General features: G+C 46.2%; 1 protein-coding gene across 1 annotated transcript in view; it reads left to right on the top strand.

The window, feature by feature from the left end:
- LOC139761627 (putative neural-cadherin 2) overlaps window positions 1–17,500 on the top strand; it is a 216,499-nt gene that overhangs the window by 150,900 nt on the left and 48,099 nt on the right. Inside the window, 1 exon segment of the mRNA XM_071685900.1 lies at window positions 3,157–3,327. Within this exon segment, the coding sequence (XP_071542001.1) occupies window positions 3,186–3,327 (142 nt within the window). The 5' untranslated portion in view covers window positions 3,157–3,185.

Raw genomic sequence — 17,500 nt, 5'->3', positions numbered from 1 at the left:
GTCGTACCTTTGTCCTCAAGGGATTGGAAGTGGAGGCATCGCGGTGTTGTTTTACTTATGTCATCGTTCCGCGTCGTTACAATCTCGGACATTGGAACAGGTTCCTTATTGCTCCATTTGCCCCAGGGAGCTAAGCGAACTTGTCCTTATGATAAGACGTCCTTCCCTCTGGCTGAACGGGACGCCCTGGATAATCGAGGGAAGGCGTTAAACATCCAAGAGTATGTTGGTGAATTCCTCCTCTAACTGATCCTGACTGACTGCTGGCTCTTGCGTCTGTGTCTCCCAGCCGCCACTGCGACTGCAGTCGTAAGGATTGTGGCTACTACTACTACCACTACTGCTGAGGTGTTGGCCCCGTCGCTTCTTCGAGTTTTTGCCGCCGCTGTAAGTAGTGTCCTAGAGTAGGATATATCGCTCCTCCTAAGTTATGAGTCATGGAGCATGGCTCCTAAGTCATGAATTATGGAACATCCTTCGTAAGAGAAAAATTAGTCCCTTCAAGTTTCATGTTTTCAAGTTCACGCTCTCGTTCTTAAAGGGGAACGAGTCCTTCCGTTGCATTAGGGGGTCGTATTAGCCATGCTTAGGCATGGGGTACGGCGCACTACGTCGCGCTCAAGAGTCGTGCGGCAAGCCGTGCTCAAGAGTCGTGCAGCAAGCCATGCTCAAGAGTCGCACAGCAAGCCATGCTCAAGAGTCGTACAGCAAGCCATGCTCAAGAGTCGTACAGCAAGCCATGCTCAAGAGTCGTACAGCAAGCCATGCTCAAGAGTCGTGCAGCAAGCCATGCTCAAGAGTCGTACAGCAAGCCATGCTCAAGAGTCGTACAGCAAGCCATGCTCAAGAGTCGTACAGCAAGCCATGCTCAAGAGTCGTGCAGCAAGGGAAAATGAACCTTCCACCAACTGCCACAGAACTGTAAATTGTGGAGATTTTAGTCAAGTCTGCCCATAGTAGAGGACTATGGATGGGGGAGGGTCAATGGAGAGATTCGGGGTGCCATCACAGTGCACTGCAAGGTCGTGACTCTCCAATACCCGGATAGGTGGCAGCAGAGTGCTGATTGCACAGTCAGTGTCTGTCACTGTAACAGTACAGTGCAGTGAGTTAATAGCAGAGAGAGTATCCTTTTGGGCAGTATGGAGCAATCCTGTGATAACAAAAGACAGTGCAATGCAGTGCCCTCATAACATGGACAGTACCATACGAGGACAACGTCATGTGACAGTGAAGACAGTATAACAGTGCAGTGTGATAAGAGCGAGGTCAGTGTATTGCAGTATGTCAGCAGTGCACTCAAAGCGATGAATGACGTGAGTAGAAAGATAGTACTGTGTTGTGAATGGAGTCAGTGAGGCAGTATGTATTCATGATTATGTAACGTAGGTGAGAATTCCACGAGTCCTCTGTCAATATGTGGGTGTGGTATGTGAGAGAACACTCACATACTCACGAGGATAAAAAAAAAATCTCTCCCCGTACAGCACGATTAGGTAATTACAAACACACACGGGGGCCGGGTCAGCATGGGTTCGAATCCTGGGCGTGGCAGTTGGCCCACACCCAACCCAGATGTTCATCCTCTCCTCGAGGCTGGTCGATAAGTGGGTACCTGGCTTAGGCTGGTGTGTGTGTGTGTGTCTTCACACAATGGAGTCAAGACATAGTTCATATATACAAGGTTAAGAGACGGGGCAACACGAGCATAGAACTATTCCCCCGTAACACACACACACACACACACACACACACACACACTGCAGTATGTAATCTTGGCAAAGTAATTTCCGTAATGTGTGTGTGTGTGTGTGTGTGTGTGTGTGTGTGGTGTGGGTGTGTGCCTGCTCTCGGAGTTGCTAATTACTGCTGGAGTCTCTGTCCTCTGTGTGCCCTGCAATAATCTTAAGTTCATCAAATTATCTTGGAAGATTTAAATGACGGGATGATGTCCAACCAATTATATCAAATGAAGAAATAAATTAGGGAATTGTTTGAACAACTTAGCCAGTGTTAAAGATTAAGTTGTTATCCTTGTAATTTTCGAATAAATACAGGGTATTGATTTAACTTTGCCAGTGTTAAATATAAAGTTATTAACCTTGTCATTTTCGAACCAAGAAAGGGTATTGATTTAACTTTGCCTGTGTTAAATATTAACTTATTAACCTTGTCATTTTCGAACCAAGATAGGGAATTGATAGTGTTGGTGAGGTGTATTGTTGGTGGTGGTGGCGATGGGTGGAGAGCGTTGCTGGAGAGTGAGGGCGGCTTATGATAATGGTGTTGGAGTTGGTTCTGAAGGCATCTGTTTTGTCTTGATGGTGAGTGGATTTCAGAGGCTGGTAATACTGGCGGCCTGCTGGCCACGGTGGTGGAGATGCAGGCTGTGAGGGAGAGTGTTGGTGAGGGCGGGGAGTGCTAGTGTTGGTGCGAGGGAGAGAGTTGGTGAGGACAGAGAGTCCTAGTGTTGGTGTGAAGGAGAGTGTTGGTGAGGACGGCGAGTGCTAGTGTTGGTGTGAAGGAGAGTGTTGGTGAGGAAGAAGCGTTGGGAGTGAGGGAGGAAAGTGCTAATGATGATATTGTGAAGACTTTTAGTGATGAGGGAGAGTGTGTTGATTGTGGAGGTACTGCGTAAGTGCCAATTTACTTTAATGGTATTAGAGACCCAGATAATACTACGTACTTTACTTTTATAGTAATAGAAACCCTGGTACTAGAAACCCTGACATAGGGGTCATGTTTCCCTTATATAGAAACCCAAGAGAAAAGTCCGTATTTTACCTAATAGTATTAGAAACCCATTGAACGTTTAATAATTTTAATGAACAGCATTAGAAACCAAGACGGAAGGTGCCAAATGTATGAAATAGAAACCCAAAGATGTGCCAATTTTGATGAAAAATACCAAAAACCCAAAGGAGGACTTGCCTATTTTGATATACAGAATATAAGAAACCTACATGACTGTACCTATTTTGATAAATAGTATTAGAGACCCAGAGGAAGGTGTGCCTATTCTGACAGTGTTAGAAACCCTGGAGAACGGTGCCTATTTTAACAAATAGTATTAGAAAACGCAAAGGAGATGTACCTATTTCAACTTCATTAATCCTATTGCATCTTGATCTTAATGCTGTCTGTGTGTCTTTGCAGGTGGGGGCGTGGAGCGAGGGAGCACGTGAATGGTAGGTGAGGGCGCGGGCGGCGGGTCCAGGCGTGGCTGGGCGTGGGCGCGGGTGCAGGGGGCGCGGCGGCTGCTGGTAGGCATGGCGGTCAACGTGCTCATGCCTCTCCTCATCCCGCTGGGAGAGCAGATCACCAACGGTAACTACCCTCACTCCCTCACTCACTCCCTCACTCCCTCCCTCACTCCCTCCCTCACTCCCTTCCTCACTCCCTCCCTCCCTCACTCCCTCACTCCCTCACTCCCTTCCTCACTCCCTCCCTCACTCACTCCCTCACTCACTCCCTCCCTCCCTCACTCCCTTCCTCACTCCCTCCCTCACTGACTCCCTCACTCACTCCCTCACTCACTCCCTCCCTCCCTCACTCCCTCCCTCACTGTGTTCGTGAACGTGCATGCCAACCTCTCTCTAGTCACCCTGAACACCGGTACGAATCATACATTACTCAGCGGATCTGAGGATCATCTAAACCACCAGCCCACATACCCCTCTGGAATATGAACCTCATCTCTGGGGAATCAAGAAGGTGGGTCTTCTTCCCCCTCCCCAAGCTGCATAAGGCATTGCAGGGAACAGCCTTAAAACAACCGGCTCCAGGGAGGGGTTTAGCATACGTCAAGATAAAGGGATATGGTTGTGTTTTGCCCCCACCGCCATCAGGATAGGAGATCTGGTTTTCCTCCCCCCGGCTCGTCGAGGTTGCGACAGTGGCTGTCGAAGCTGTCGTCATACGGCATCCAGTTACCTTCCCCTAGGTCACACGGTGAACTAAAGGCTTTCTCGACCTTCGAGCTGACCAGCTGCTTGTATAATGCAACTTCAACGGAGAACATTCGGGTGGCAGACGATACTCTCAGGTGTGAGGTGGAGACTCGAACCATTATGCAAAGCGAGGACCGAGGCATCACTGCACACCGCAACCATTTACTGTCAAATGAGCCCCTCGAACATTACCTCTGGGGTAGGGAAGACAGGATCCTTGTGCTGTTTCTTAGGCCACGAAGACACACACACACACACACTCCCATGTGTGCTTGTGTGTTTACGAGTTGTGATTTGCCGGCACAGGGTCTTACACTCGTGTTACCCTGTCGCTTAACATTGTATATATATGTATCATGTATATACTCCTGTGTGTGTCTGTACGTGTTGAAGTCCAGAAACTCTAAAGCAGAATTCTGATCACCTCTTTTTCCCCCCAAAATACTCCTCAAACTAAAGGGCCAGTTTGCATACACATGGGCATGGATTACTCGTGGGTAGGAGGTGTGTGGTAATTCACGGCATGCAATTAGAACAGATTTTGAGCCAAGTGTAACCTGCGAATTCTCCCTGCGTGTCTCTAACCTCTGAGTCACCTTGTATCTGGTTGTTGGACCTACAAATCATACTGAAGAGTAAGAATGTGTGATGCTTTGCCTGGATATATTGTCACTCGTATGCTGAAATATGCTTCCTGATGTCTGGTCCCTATCTATTAATGTGTGGTCCCTATCTACTTCGGTCCCTATATATCAATGTGTGGTCCCTATTTATTACAATCCCTATTTATTAATTTGTGGTTCCATTTCTTTCTTTTTTTTAATAGATTCAATGTCGTTCTTCCTCCATTGATTAAATTTACTTTCATACGAGAATATCTTTTTATATATCTCGCGTGTGAGATGGCTGAGGGAGAGACGTTCCACGACAAGGAGAGACAAGCGTATCGTAATGGCGTATAAAAACGACCCCCCAAACACACACACACACACACACACACACACACACACACGAACCCTTACCCAACAGAGCACCTCGTATACTGCAGCTAGTCCGAGCGTTTTACAAGCGTCGTGGTGGCAACGCAAGACAGGAGAGGAGGTGATGTGGGGGAGGAGGCAAGCGACAGCAGGTGCAGGAAGATTGCAGGGCGTTGCAACACCACATTTGTCATGGCAACCCCTTAGATGCATCAAGCACTCTATAGCGACGCTCGCATGTCTCGTGTGTGTGGGTGTGTGTGGGTGTGAGTGAGGGCGTCTGGGGGCGTCTGTGTGTCTAAGTGTGTGACGGTGTGACATCTATGAATGCTAGGGCGTGAGGGGCCAACTCCCGAGCACAGGGCAATATCATACATACACCATATGTCATACATAACCCCTCACATCTCATCCACTCGTGCCTGGAACCTCTACTTCCCTCACAACTCACACCAGCGCAGCCACCTCTCGTGTCAATCCCTCACGACATGACTCATGAATACAACAGGGAGAAAGAAGACTTTAAGAGGAATTGACATCCACCGAGATTACAACATACAATGATAATGTCCAAGGCCTCTCGATACTCAATTCGCTACACACTCTCAGCCGTGCGATGGAGTGCTAACTTTTAAACCACACAGTCAGATTGTATCATGAATGATAGATATCAATGCTCTCACGGACGTAGGTGCTGAAGAATACACGCATAGTCTATACGTAAATAAACAATATAGTGCAGAGTTTCACCCCTGAAAAGAGAGTTAAAGATTATTCTAACTCCTTCTTCACGAAAGTACGACCCTTGAGTACGACGGTACGACTACCGTACAGGATAGTGTAAGGTTTAATACCTGACCGTTAATCGTCAGTTCCTAGGACAGACCATAAGACTCAGGGGTCGTCCCGTCAAGCTCAGGAGCTGTACCGTCACAACCATGGGGTCGTTCTTACGTTGTCCAAGGACAGTACCGTCGTGCTTGAGGGTTCGTGCCCTCGAGCACAAGGGTTCTATCTCTGCACTCGAGACGTCCCATCGACGTGCTCAAGGACAGTACCGTCATATTGAAGGACAGTACCGTCATATTCAAGGACAGCACCGTCATATTCAAAGACAGTACCGTCATATTCAAGGACAGTACCGTCGCGCTCGAAAGGCGAACACGGGAGAGAGTTTTATAATGGCGTGCTCGACTGCGCCATAAAACTCCCCGGGTAAACCAACCTCTCCCTCCCTCCCTCCCTCCCTCACCCGCGGGCCTACTAACCCAATCGGCAGCTACTCAAGCACTCCGGGAAATTTATCGCCTGCAGTAAACACCAAATTGACGGATGGTTCCAACGCAAATGTGTTCTTGCTCGGCCATGTGCCCCGGGTGATGTATTCTCGCCATGCCCCGCCTATTGCGGTGATGAGTTCCTTGCTATGCCGTGTGTCCAACGATGTAAGTATTGCCATGCCATAACCCCCTTACCCACCCCCTTAACCCCGTGAGGCGTCACTCCGCCGGTAATCTCGACCCATTTCAAGAAGGCTTCCACTCCCTGTGCGTCCTTTGTTCCCCTTCCTCTAACGAGGAAAGACGTGGTAAATGTATATATACACGAGGGTAAGAGACTGGTTACTGATGAGGTATGTCCGCTGCTGTTGCCTAATTCCCAAGACCAACCCGTCTGGAGACGATTTCATTCGCATTCAGCTTTAATATGACACGCCCACAAGCTTTAATATGACCCGCCCACAAGCTTTAATATGACCCGCCCACAAGCTTTAATATGACCCGCCCACAAGCTTTAATATGACACGCCCACTTCTGCCTGCTGATCATACTTGTCATGTCATACCAAGTGTATAAGAGACATTGCCATCATCCGAATACATTAGGGAAACACGAACCCAAAATCTACAAAACTTTGGCATGCTGACCACGCTCTGTTCAATACCATTAGCCTGGAATGTAGTTTATAAAGGAAAACGTCTCTAATGCAACCAAGAACCAGTTTAAACCACTTGAGGCGGGCAGATGTCATCACCCGTAGGGGTCAAATGATGTCCCTGGCTCATGCAATGAGGTTCATCATATCAGACCCCACGAAGCGCCCGCCGTTTCGCCCTCTGCATCTCTGATACACACAGCTCAGGCCTGAGCTTCAAACGGGTGGCTCGGAGCCATCTTCGTCTGCCTTCTGTCATTCTCCTCGCTCCTCCTGTTCATGCCATATGTAAGTAAAGCAACACCTGTTTTCCCCTGTTATATACTTTTGTCAGTGTTGATATCCACAGATATTCTGCTGTGGGCGTATAAAGACAAAATCTAAACGCGATGTGTTTGAATTTTTACGGTAAAGCTTGTCTGTCTTACACACTAAAGCAGATAAGCCTCTCTCACTCATGCATATGAAAATCCCGACAGATAAGTCGCTTTCGACACTGTATAATGTCACTTATTTCTACCCTCACCAGGGGCTATGCTTCCACAGACACCATTACGCGTCATATTGTAATATACGTCTTAATAGCGTCTTGCATCCCTGCCTCTGATCTATCCACCAGGGGTGAGTCAGAGAGCGAGACACTCTCGACAGATGAGACACTGAGGTAAACACGGATGATAATCAGGCCCAAGGGTTGAGTTCGGCAAGCCCCTCCGTGCATCCTGTTTCCGTCCTTATGATACTTAATTTGATAAATGTTTAGATTAATCCTCCACTGGTATCCCTATCATCATCATTCTAATCATACCCTTCAGGTTCAGCAGGCGAATACAATTAGTATACCACAAATGAGGATAATCTATAGTGGCAATCGTCCAAATATATCTAGGGAACACGAAGGAATGAAAACAGATCATTAGAACCTTCTCAGGTTATCTGCGATGGTAGAAAAAAGGGGATGACAGACATCGAGCGAAGTGCAGAGAAAGTGAAAGTTATGATCAACACTAGCAAGCCCTTGGGCTGATGGATTGGTATGGGATGTGGGACATAGATCATACGATCCGGTATACTTGTGATCTGTTGATTGCAATCACGTCGATGAGTATGAAATGGACATGTGAAATACAGATATGTGTTTGTGAGTTTGTGTGTGCTTGTGTGTGTGTGTGTGTGTGTGTGTGTGTGTGTGTGTGTGTGTGTGTGTGTGTGTGTGTGTGTTCATATACACCAGCCTAAGAGAAGGGGTAAAAAAGTGTGTATAACTCTCTCCCCGTAACATACGCGTGGTAATCACACAACACTGATGATGAAAATCAACCCCAGTCAATACAAAGTAATGAGGATAGGACATAGCGAAAGAAAACCTCGATATGAACACCATCTCGCGGGACTTACTCAAAGATGCAGGGACGTGTTTGTGAGAGTGACGCGGGAGGAGACTCTGTCCCCAGCCTGTCCCTCAAAGTCCCACATCACAAGAGTATAGGAGACAGTCTCCCAGTAAATATCGGAGGAGCATTCTTGTGTATGGAGAAGGTCCCAGCTCGGCAACGTGTTGACGTCCTGCACTGGGCCTAAACTAAAATATTCTCCTGAAATTTTGGTCGCCACCGCGTTTAAAAGAAGCACACAGAGCTAAGAGACGAGTGATAAGAAAGCAAGAGCGATGGTACCCGAACTTAGAAAGCGGAGTTACAGGGAAAGCTTTAAAGTACCATAATTTTGTCCACCATGGAAGAATGAAGAGTAAGGGGTGACCTGATCACAACCTTTGCGTTATTAGAAGCTAGATCGATAATGTTGACAATGAACGGTTCACTGAGAGATGCATATCTTCTCTCTCTCTCTCGCTCTCTCTCTCTCTCTCTCTCTCTCTCTCTCTCTCTCTCTCTCTCTCTCTCTCTCTCTCTCTCTCTCTCCTTCACCTTCCAGGATCACGTGGCAAGAGTCACCCGGCCAAGGCCGTGTACCACCTGGCACAAGGGGACCAACGCAGTGTTCAAAGGACGTATCACAGCACTCCAGAGTCGTACCGTTGTGCTCCAAGGGTCGTGCCGTCGTACTGAAGGGTCGGGTGCAGTACGTAGTGCTCAAAGTGTCGTACCGTAGCGCCCACGGGGGTTAGACCCAGCCCTTCCAGCGGGGAGGTCAGATTAGATCATTCCATTGTGATGACGTCCGCTGAAGTAGAGAGACACAGTAGCGTAATACTGTAGAAACCACGCGGCTCACACCCAGACAAGCAGAAACTCGAAGACGAATGCGTCAATATGCCAATTCACATTTCCCTGTGACTCTGATGGTCTTCCAAGTTCCTGGAATGTGTCGCTGGAAGCGCTGGAAGCACCAGTGCGTTACGTGAGTTACGATGGGCGTCTTTCCAGCGAGCAGTGATAATAATCCCATGGACAAGGGCGTTTGTACACGAACTGCCTACGAAAACAAGCACGACCAAAACGTTATCTACATGAACACACACACACACACACACACACACACACACACACACACACACACACACACAAACGTTCCATGAACGTTCGCAACAAACGTTTCGCCTTGAAAACTTTTTTGCGTCCCATTTTCTTTTTCGTTAAGGGACAAGTTATGTATCTGGAAATTTTATTTCGGGCGATGCATTATGGTCATTTTCTTTACAAGTTGGCTGATTTCCACAGAGATTAAGCTGCTGTTTCCGGACGGCGTTGTGGCTCTGGTATTATTCTTTTTCTCTTCACTGCAATAAACAAGGTTGTAAACATGAATACTTTATGAGTAACTTTTGAAGAAAGTCCACACATGATTTTCCCCTTTACGCAGTTCCCAGTTTCACTCTAACCCTTTGATCATGACGGTACAACCCTTGGGTGTGATGGCATGGCCTTTGACCTGACCCTTAAGGGTCACATCCAAGGGCTGTGATGTCATTACCCAAGGATACATCACCTCGTGCTCAAGGTTCGAACCATCTTACTCGAAGGGTTGCACCGTCTGGCTCAATAGTAGTACCGTCGTGCTCAAGGGTCGCACCGTCGTGCTCAAGGGTCGTATCGTCGTGCTTAAGGATCGCATCGTCGTGCTCAAGGATCGTACCGTCTTGATCAAGGGTCGTACCGTCGTGCTCAAGGGTCGTACCGTCGTGTTCAAGGGTCGTACCGTCGTGCTTAAGGGTCGTACCGTCGTGTTCAAGGGTCGTACCGTCGTGTTCAAGGATCGTACCGTCGTGCGCAAGGATCGTACCGTCGTGCTTAAGGATCGCATCGTCGTGCACAAGGGTCGTACCGTCGTGTGCAAGGGTCGCACCGTCGTCGTGCTCAAGGGTCGTACCGTCGTGCTTAAGTGTCGTACCGTCGTGTTCAAGGGTCGTACCGTCGTGCGCAAGGATCGTACCGTCGTGCGCAAGGATCATACCGTCGTGCGCAAGGGTCTTACCATCGTATTCATGAGGCCAACATCCAGCTCACACCAGCAGCTGTCATGGTCCCCACCTGGCAGCGACTGGCCTGTCATTTAGACAAGTTTCGTCGTCAGTCGAGGGATGAAGTGAGAGATGATCTCTCGCGTCCCACGCGCTTGCTTAGCCGACCTCACCTCGCCCAACCTCGCCATGGCCTCGCTCCCTGAACTGCATAGTCTATATCACTCACATCTGTGTTTCAAATTCTAAACGTCTCTAATTGTTCATGCCAAGTGATGGACCAGTGGTTCATCATTTTCAAAACGGACTTTTTAGAATAATGTGAGGATTCGAAGCGATCGGTGTGATACCACGAATCATGCACGTTCTCCATCACACACAGCACAGCCGACTGTGTCAACGGCGAACGAAACAGTGTCATTTTTGGCGGGGGAGTCTGGTGTTCCAGTGAGTTACGGCACAGCGCCAAGACTTGGACGATGGTGACACATTGTAGAAATAGTTCCTTGTCTAGTGTGACAGACATCTAATGGCCTGGAACTACGTCCTTGACTCGGTTCATCATGGAAAACGACTGGCTGACATTGTCAGAACAGGTGTACAGGAGGGTGGTGGTGCCGCCCGCTGAAACAAGACAACATAGCCGAGAGGGAGCGAGTAAGGCTTTGCAAGATATGATGGTGTGTTGCGTGTTGTCATATAATGTCCTGACTTTACACCCATTGTGTGTGTGAAACACCGTGTTCTCACACGCTGTGTGTGTGTGTGTGTGTGTGTGTGTGTGTGTGTGTGTGTGTGTGTGTGCTTTAGCTTGTCCTTCTGCAAACATATTACTGTCAGTACGAAATAAGCAAGTACATTATACACGACAGAAAACCCATCGGAAGATGACGACGAACTTGTTCGATTCTAGAAGGCAAGAAACTACATAAATCTACATATCTATTAGCATTACCTGATGTTACTTTTTGCAAGTTTCGTAAACTAGGGTTGGTGAATGATAGAAAGATAAGCACTGTTAAGATATAAGTATAAAATATAAACATAGCGGTATACGATTTTTTTACGTAATAATGAGTTCATTAACATAACTTTTTGAATGATTTCATCATCAGATTGTGGCGAGGCACCGGGCAATGCGAATGCCCTTCATGTGTGGCGAATTTGGTTCATTTACTGTAGCGTTGCTTTTTTGGCTCGTCTACGTTGGCGGTGTACATGATGCCTGTTAAAAGCTGTCACTTCCAAACCTCTCACGCTTTCGCACAGGAAAAACTGTGGAATATCTTTTTTTTTCTCTCTTTATCTCGCAGTAAAAGGTCAGATGTTAGGCTCAACGCTACAGGAGCAGTCTTCCGCTTGCCCGTGGAGGATGAGAGTATACGCATCTCATCAGACATTACGTAGCAGTGAACATTCCACCATTCGCTTTTATCTAAGATAACATTCATTTGTTAAATGGTTCACTTCCAGTTTCGGAACATTTCCGAACCCTTTGTTCCGAGCACTCGTTTCAGAACATTAATTTCCGATCATTGAGTCCAGAAAACTCATTTCCATGTCACTCAGTTCCGAACAATCATTTCCAACAATCATTTCCGAACAATCACTTCCAGATACTCGCTTCTGAACTCTCATATCTGAATACTCATGCTCCGAACCACTCCGTTCGAAACGCTCATTTTCCGAACACTCGGCTCCGCACACTCTATTCCGAACGACTCACGTCTCGAAGCTGCAGATTAGGTTCGTTATTGAAAACCCCGGATGCCTGTTATCTTCCTCGCGAAACGCAAAGTTCAGAGGTTAAAACATATTAGATTCGAAAGATTCACTTCCAGTCACATAACCACAAGCGAGACAACGAAGCAATTCTCGTATAAACCAATAGTTTTAGTCCATCAAATTGGAAATCCTATGAGGCACGACAGGATTTCGGAGCTTCGCGTTACCGTTTGCTTTCGTAAGGGACGCTTTTGTGAGGTATCAGAGACCCACCTCGCGAATTCTGATACATACAACGTTGTATATTTACTCTGAAGAAAATACGCTCGTATTCTGTACTCCTCAGGCAATGGTTCCCAGCTGGTGGGAGGCGAGAGAACCGGCCAGATGGAGCGTAGTGTGTCTGAATTCCAAGTCTTGAGGAAAAAAGAATTACGTATGAATACGTTTTTACTTTAGCTGATGTTGGACTACGTCATTCATACATACTTCCATACATCACGTGATGCTAAGAGCTTAAGACTTACTCCACTTCGAAGTGATTCACTTTGATAAACTGAGACTTCAAGTTGTAAAGTGGTACTGTAGAAGGTAGATAAACATGTCGCCAAGATGTAGGTCGGAACAAGAGAAAAAATTGCTCATAGATCGTGGCGGACTTTAAGTGACGACATTCTGCCCGGGTTTAATTCATTTCTAAAGGAAGAGATGCGTCGCTTTACGATGACACACTGAAAGGTCAGCGAATGATATGTTACCATTACGGTAACAGAGACGGAGGTCTCGTGGAGTGAGAGGGGGTTTAAGTTTAATCTTCATCATGCATGACCCAAAACCTCCTGATGGGGATGACCCTTGTACCTCTGCTTCACTAATACTCGAGGCAAGGGGCGGCTGGAGAACTTAGGCGGAGCGCTGCCAGCATCATGAAGCCAGTCTGTTGGCAATATATCTTGAGTCTCTTATATTAACCAGACCCGCAACAGCGGCGGACGTGAAGACTTGGGCTTACGTCCCTCGTCCTACCGTCACATACAGACGATACTAACCTTCGCTTACACGACTAAACATCCACTGATATGAAGAGATAACGTGACCTTGAGAAAAATGTAAATTCTTTATCTAAATCTATTAACTAGGCGCGGATACTTATGAAATAACGATAGATCAAGGTGATCACGAATGTCGACCCAAACCACTGAAAGACCACAGGAGCCATTTCCGTACGGCGGAGGTAAACAACGTCGCCTCTCTCAACAGGCAAAGGTCAACATTTGACGATGATGCGGTGTATCATTATCATCCCTCAACCTCGTGAAAGTCTCTGACCTTCGTAGACTTTACAATACCACGAGAAGCGATGTCTTCTTTTGTTTGCCAGAGGGAGCATTTCTAGGGCGGGTGTGTTATGCTTGAGATTCATGTCAGGTAGTCAGTAGAGGGGGAATGATTCTCGTGTTACGCAAGGGTCTCGCCCACCCTGGCCTTCTGTCATGCCCGGAATTTTACAAGATCTCGCGAGACTGGCCTCTTGGAGAGATGGCCGCGCACAGGACCCTCAGCTGGGCGACAGAGAAAGAATATATCGAAAGAACCCTCTTTCCTCTCACGGATTTATTCTATGGGGTGACACTCGCTTTATTTTCTGGAGACCTGAATAAATCTATACTAGATGGAGACCTGAACACAATACCTGCTTTCAAGATGTCTTTCCTGAGGTTATGCAAAGGTGGATTTAGCTAAGTCGTTCCTTTATCTTTTTATGAGATCCAGAACCTGTGTCTACCAGATCTCAGACGATGAGTCCAGTGTGGTGATTAGAGGAAGGAAGGAAGGAAGGAGGGGGGAGAGAGGAGGGAATATGTGACGCCCCCTTGTGAGCAGCAGAGGGAAGACGGAAAAAAACCCTTGTTCATGAAGGATGAAGGTTTTGTGGTATTTATCAGTGTTATGACGGCCTGAACCCGGGAGGAGAGGGAGATATAATGGTCGGATGATGGCACACGCGCTAATGGATGCTGACACAACGTCGGCCCAGGAAGTCGGTGTGAGAGAGAGAGAGAGAGAGAGAGAGAGAGAGAGAGAGAGAGAGAGAGAGAGAGAGAGAGAGAGAGAGAGGCACGGGCACTTAAAGAACAAGAGGAGGAGGAGGAGTAGGAGGGATGGGAGGTGGGAAAGAAAGGAGTAAGGGAAGGAACTGGAATACTGAAGCAGGTGTGTGGGGTGGAGAGACGGGGGCAGGTGTATGGGGGAGAGTCGGAGGCAGGTGTGGGGGAGACGGACACAGGTGTGATGGGAGACGGAGACAGGTGTGGATGAGACAGAGTCTGCAGGTGTGTGAGGGAGGGAGGTGTGGAGGAGACAAAGTCGGCAGGTGTGTGAGGGAGGGAGGGATGGAGGAGACAGAGTCGGAAGGTGTGTGAGGGAGGGAGGGGGAAACAGAAGCAATGTTACCACTACATCAGGTGTGGGAGTGAGAGTGAGCCAGTGTTGCCACAACAGCAGGTGTGGGAGTGAGAGTGAGCCAGTGTTGCCACTACCAAGCACCCCCGGAGCAAAACATTACGGGCTGGAACGTAAAGAACGGAGCGCTGGATAACCCGGGCGAGAAAATATTTTGGAATGTTTGGGTCTGGAAAAATTTTGCTCGTCGGGAGAAAATGCGTAAATATGGCGGACACATAAAACATCATTCCTTCATCTTTCTTTTTTTTTTTACATTCTAATACTTGCTGCTAATGACCAGGGTCCCTGTACTCAAAAAAATATTAAGAATTCGGCAGCTCTTAAGGAACACGTGAGAGTCGCTTCTAAATCTAAATGATCATACGTAAGAGTCGCTTCTAAATCTAAATCATCATACGTAAGAGTCGCTTCTAAATCTAAATCATCATACGTAAGAGTCACTTCTAAATCTAAATCATCATACGAGAGTCACTTCTAAATCTAAATCATCATACGTAAGTCACTTCTAAATCTAAATCATCATACGAGAGTCACTTCTAAATCTAAATCATCATACATAAGAGTCACTTCTAAATCTAAATCATCATACGAGAGTCACTTCTAGATGTAAATCATCATACGTGAGAGTCGCTTCCAAATCTAAATATTCATACGTGAGAGTCTCTTCTGAATCTAAATCATCATATCTAAATCACTCATTCTGGATATATATTTTAGGTTGATTTCCTTAACTGATCTTTGAGCGGTTTAAGAATCTTAAAGGTTGTGATCAGCTAACCCACTAATCTCTCTTCCCTAGTGTTGGCTTTCAAGCATTTGCGCGAGAAAAGATTTCTATGTGGCAGTTACGGATCTGGAGAGAGTGTATGATAGGGTTGACAGAGATGCTCTGTGGAAGGTGTTACGATTAAACGATGTGGGAGGAAATCTACCAGAAGCATTGAGGAGCATTTAAGAGACTAAGGCGTATGTGCAAGTAGGAAGAGAGGATGGTGAGTGGTTCAAGGTTACGATGGGTGTGCAATGTCTCCATGGCTGTTTAATCTTAGCTTAATTCTACAAGGCCCTGAGAGGGAAATATGAAGAGCACTTACAGTGTAGGGTAAACGTGGTGTGGGAAACGAGGATACCCCCGACAAACGATTGTAAATAAGGTGTCATGAACTCAGAAAAATTCCAGTAAAAGGGAAAAATTAGAGAAAATGACGTGAGGTATGTAAGTGGATGTAGGTGGAGGCCATAGGTGAGATAATAAGGGGGTTGTTGGCAGAAGCTACAAGTGTGTGACGAGTGCCAGGGGCACCATATTAGTGAGATGGGTGCCACTTTGTTGAGTGTGTGGGAGAGCCAATCATAAACGTGCCACTGCTGTAAGTGAGGAAGAGTGGGTACGTAAGAAGGTTGCCACTGTGATGAGCACGAGAGAGTGGATCGTGAGAGGAATGCCACTTAGGTGTGTGTGTGGGAGGGTGAGTCTGTGTGTGAGGGGTCACTGTGGTGAGTGTGGAGCAGAGGATTTATGAAAGCACGAGGGCGGGAGAGCAGAGTCGTGTGAGTGTGTGCTCAGAATAGCAGATTCGTGTGAGTATGGGAGAGCAGATTCGTGCGGGTGTTGGAGAGCAGAGTCGTGTGAGTGTGGGAGAGCAGAGTCGTGTGAGTGTGGGAGAGCAGAGTCGTGTGAGTGTGGGAGAGCAGTCGTGTGAGTGTGGGAGAGCAGATTCGTGATAAGGTTGCCGGTACAGTGAGTGTGGAAGAGTGCCATACAAATATCTATTTCCAGGCTATCCATAACAGCTCGGCAAGGCTTGGAACATGCGCTTTAAATCCAGTACAGTAATTACATGCAGTGAAATATGTAGTATTAATTACTGCATTAAAAACAGAGGACGCATTAATAGGAATAGTTTGTACGGTAATAGTATTAATGATGGCAATATAATGTTGTGCTGTTGATGGTATACATACACTGTAGCAGCACTAGCTAATGTATTAGTAGATGTATTACCAGCAGAAGCACATGTATTACTACCAGCAGTAAAGACAGACGTATTAGCGTAAGCAGTCCCAACATTAGCGACCAGACCACAAGAAGCAGAAGCAGAGATATATTAGCGGCAGCAGGAATCAAGATCAGTAGTCAGCAGGTCATAAAACGTAAGCTGCAAAAGAATTGCCAAAATTGGCTTCAACAGAAGTCACATCGGTAAAAATATTTGCAGTAGCAACAAAAGCAGTAGCAATAAAATCACTAACAAAAGCAGAATTACCAGTACTGTCATTAACAACAGCAGCAGCAGTATTAATAATAGAATTATCAGTAGAATTATTAACAACAGCAGCAGCAGTATTGATAATAGAATTATCAGTAGAATTATTAACAACAGCAGCAGCAGTATTAATAATAGAATTATCAGTAGAATTATTAACAACAGCAGCAGCAGTATTAATAATAGAATTATCAGTAGAATTATTAACAACAGCAGCAGCAGTATTAATAATAGAATTATCAGTAGAATTATTAACAACAGCAGCAGCAGTATTGATAATAGAATTATCAGTAGAATTATTAACAACAGCAGCAGCAGTATTAATAATAGAATTATCAGTAGAATTATTAACAACAGCAGCAGCAGTATTAATAATAGAATTATCAGTAGAATTATTAACAACAGCAGCAGCAGTATTAATAATAGAATTATCAGTAGAATCATTAACAACAGCTGGAGTAGAAGTAATAGCAGAATAATCATCAGAATTATTAACAACAACAGAAATAAACATGTACGTACAAACACTATGAGAAGAAGCTTTAACAACACAGCAGAATTACAAGCAGTGCAGTTATCAAGTGCAAATATGACTAGTTAACCATAATAACACTAGCAGAATAATAATAATGACCAATAGCAACACTAGGCATCTCGCTCACATTATGACCAATAGCAATAGCAATATATAAAACCAGTATCAGTATAATATATAAGAACAGTCAGCACATGTAGTAATCAACAGGAAAGATCATC

The sequence above is a fragment of the Panulirus ornatus genome, chromosome 41, assembly GCF_036320965.1.
Source record: "Panulirus ornatus isolate Po-2019 chromosome 41, ASM3632096v1, whole genome shotgun sequence".
NCBI classification, from domain to species: domain Eukaryota; kingdom Metazoa; phylum Arthropoda; class Malacostraca; order Decapoda; family Palinuridae; genus Panulirus; species Panulirus ornatus.
Note: the sequence above shows the minus strand (reverse complement) of the source record. Positions and strands in the feature narration are given on the sequence as shown.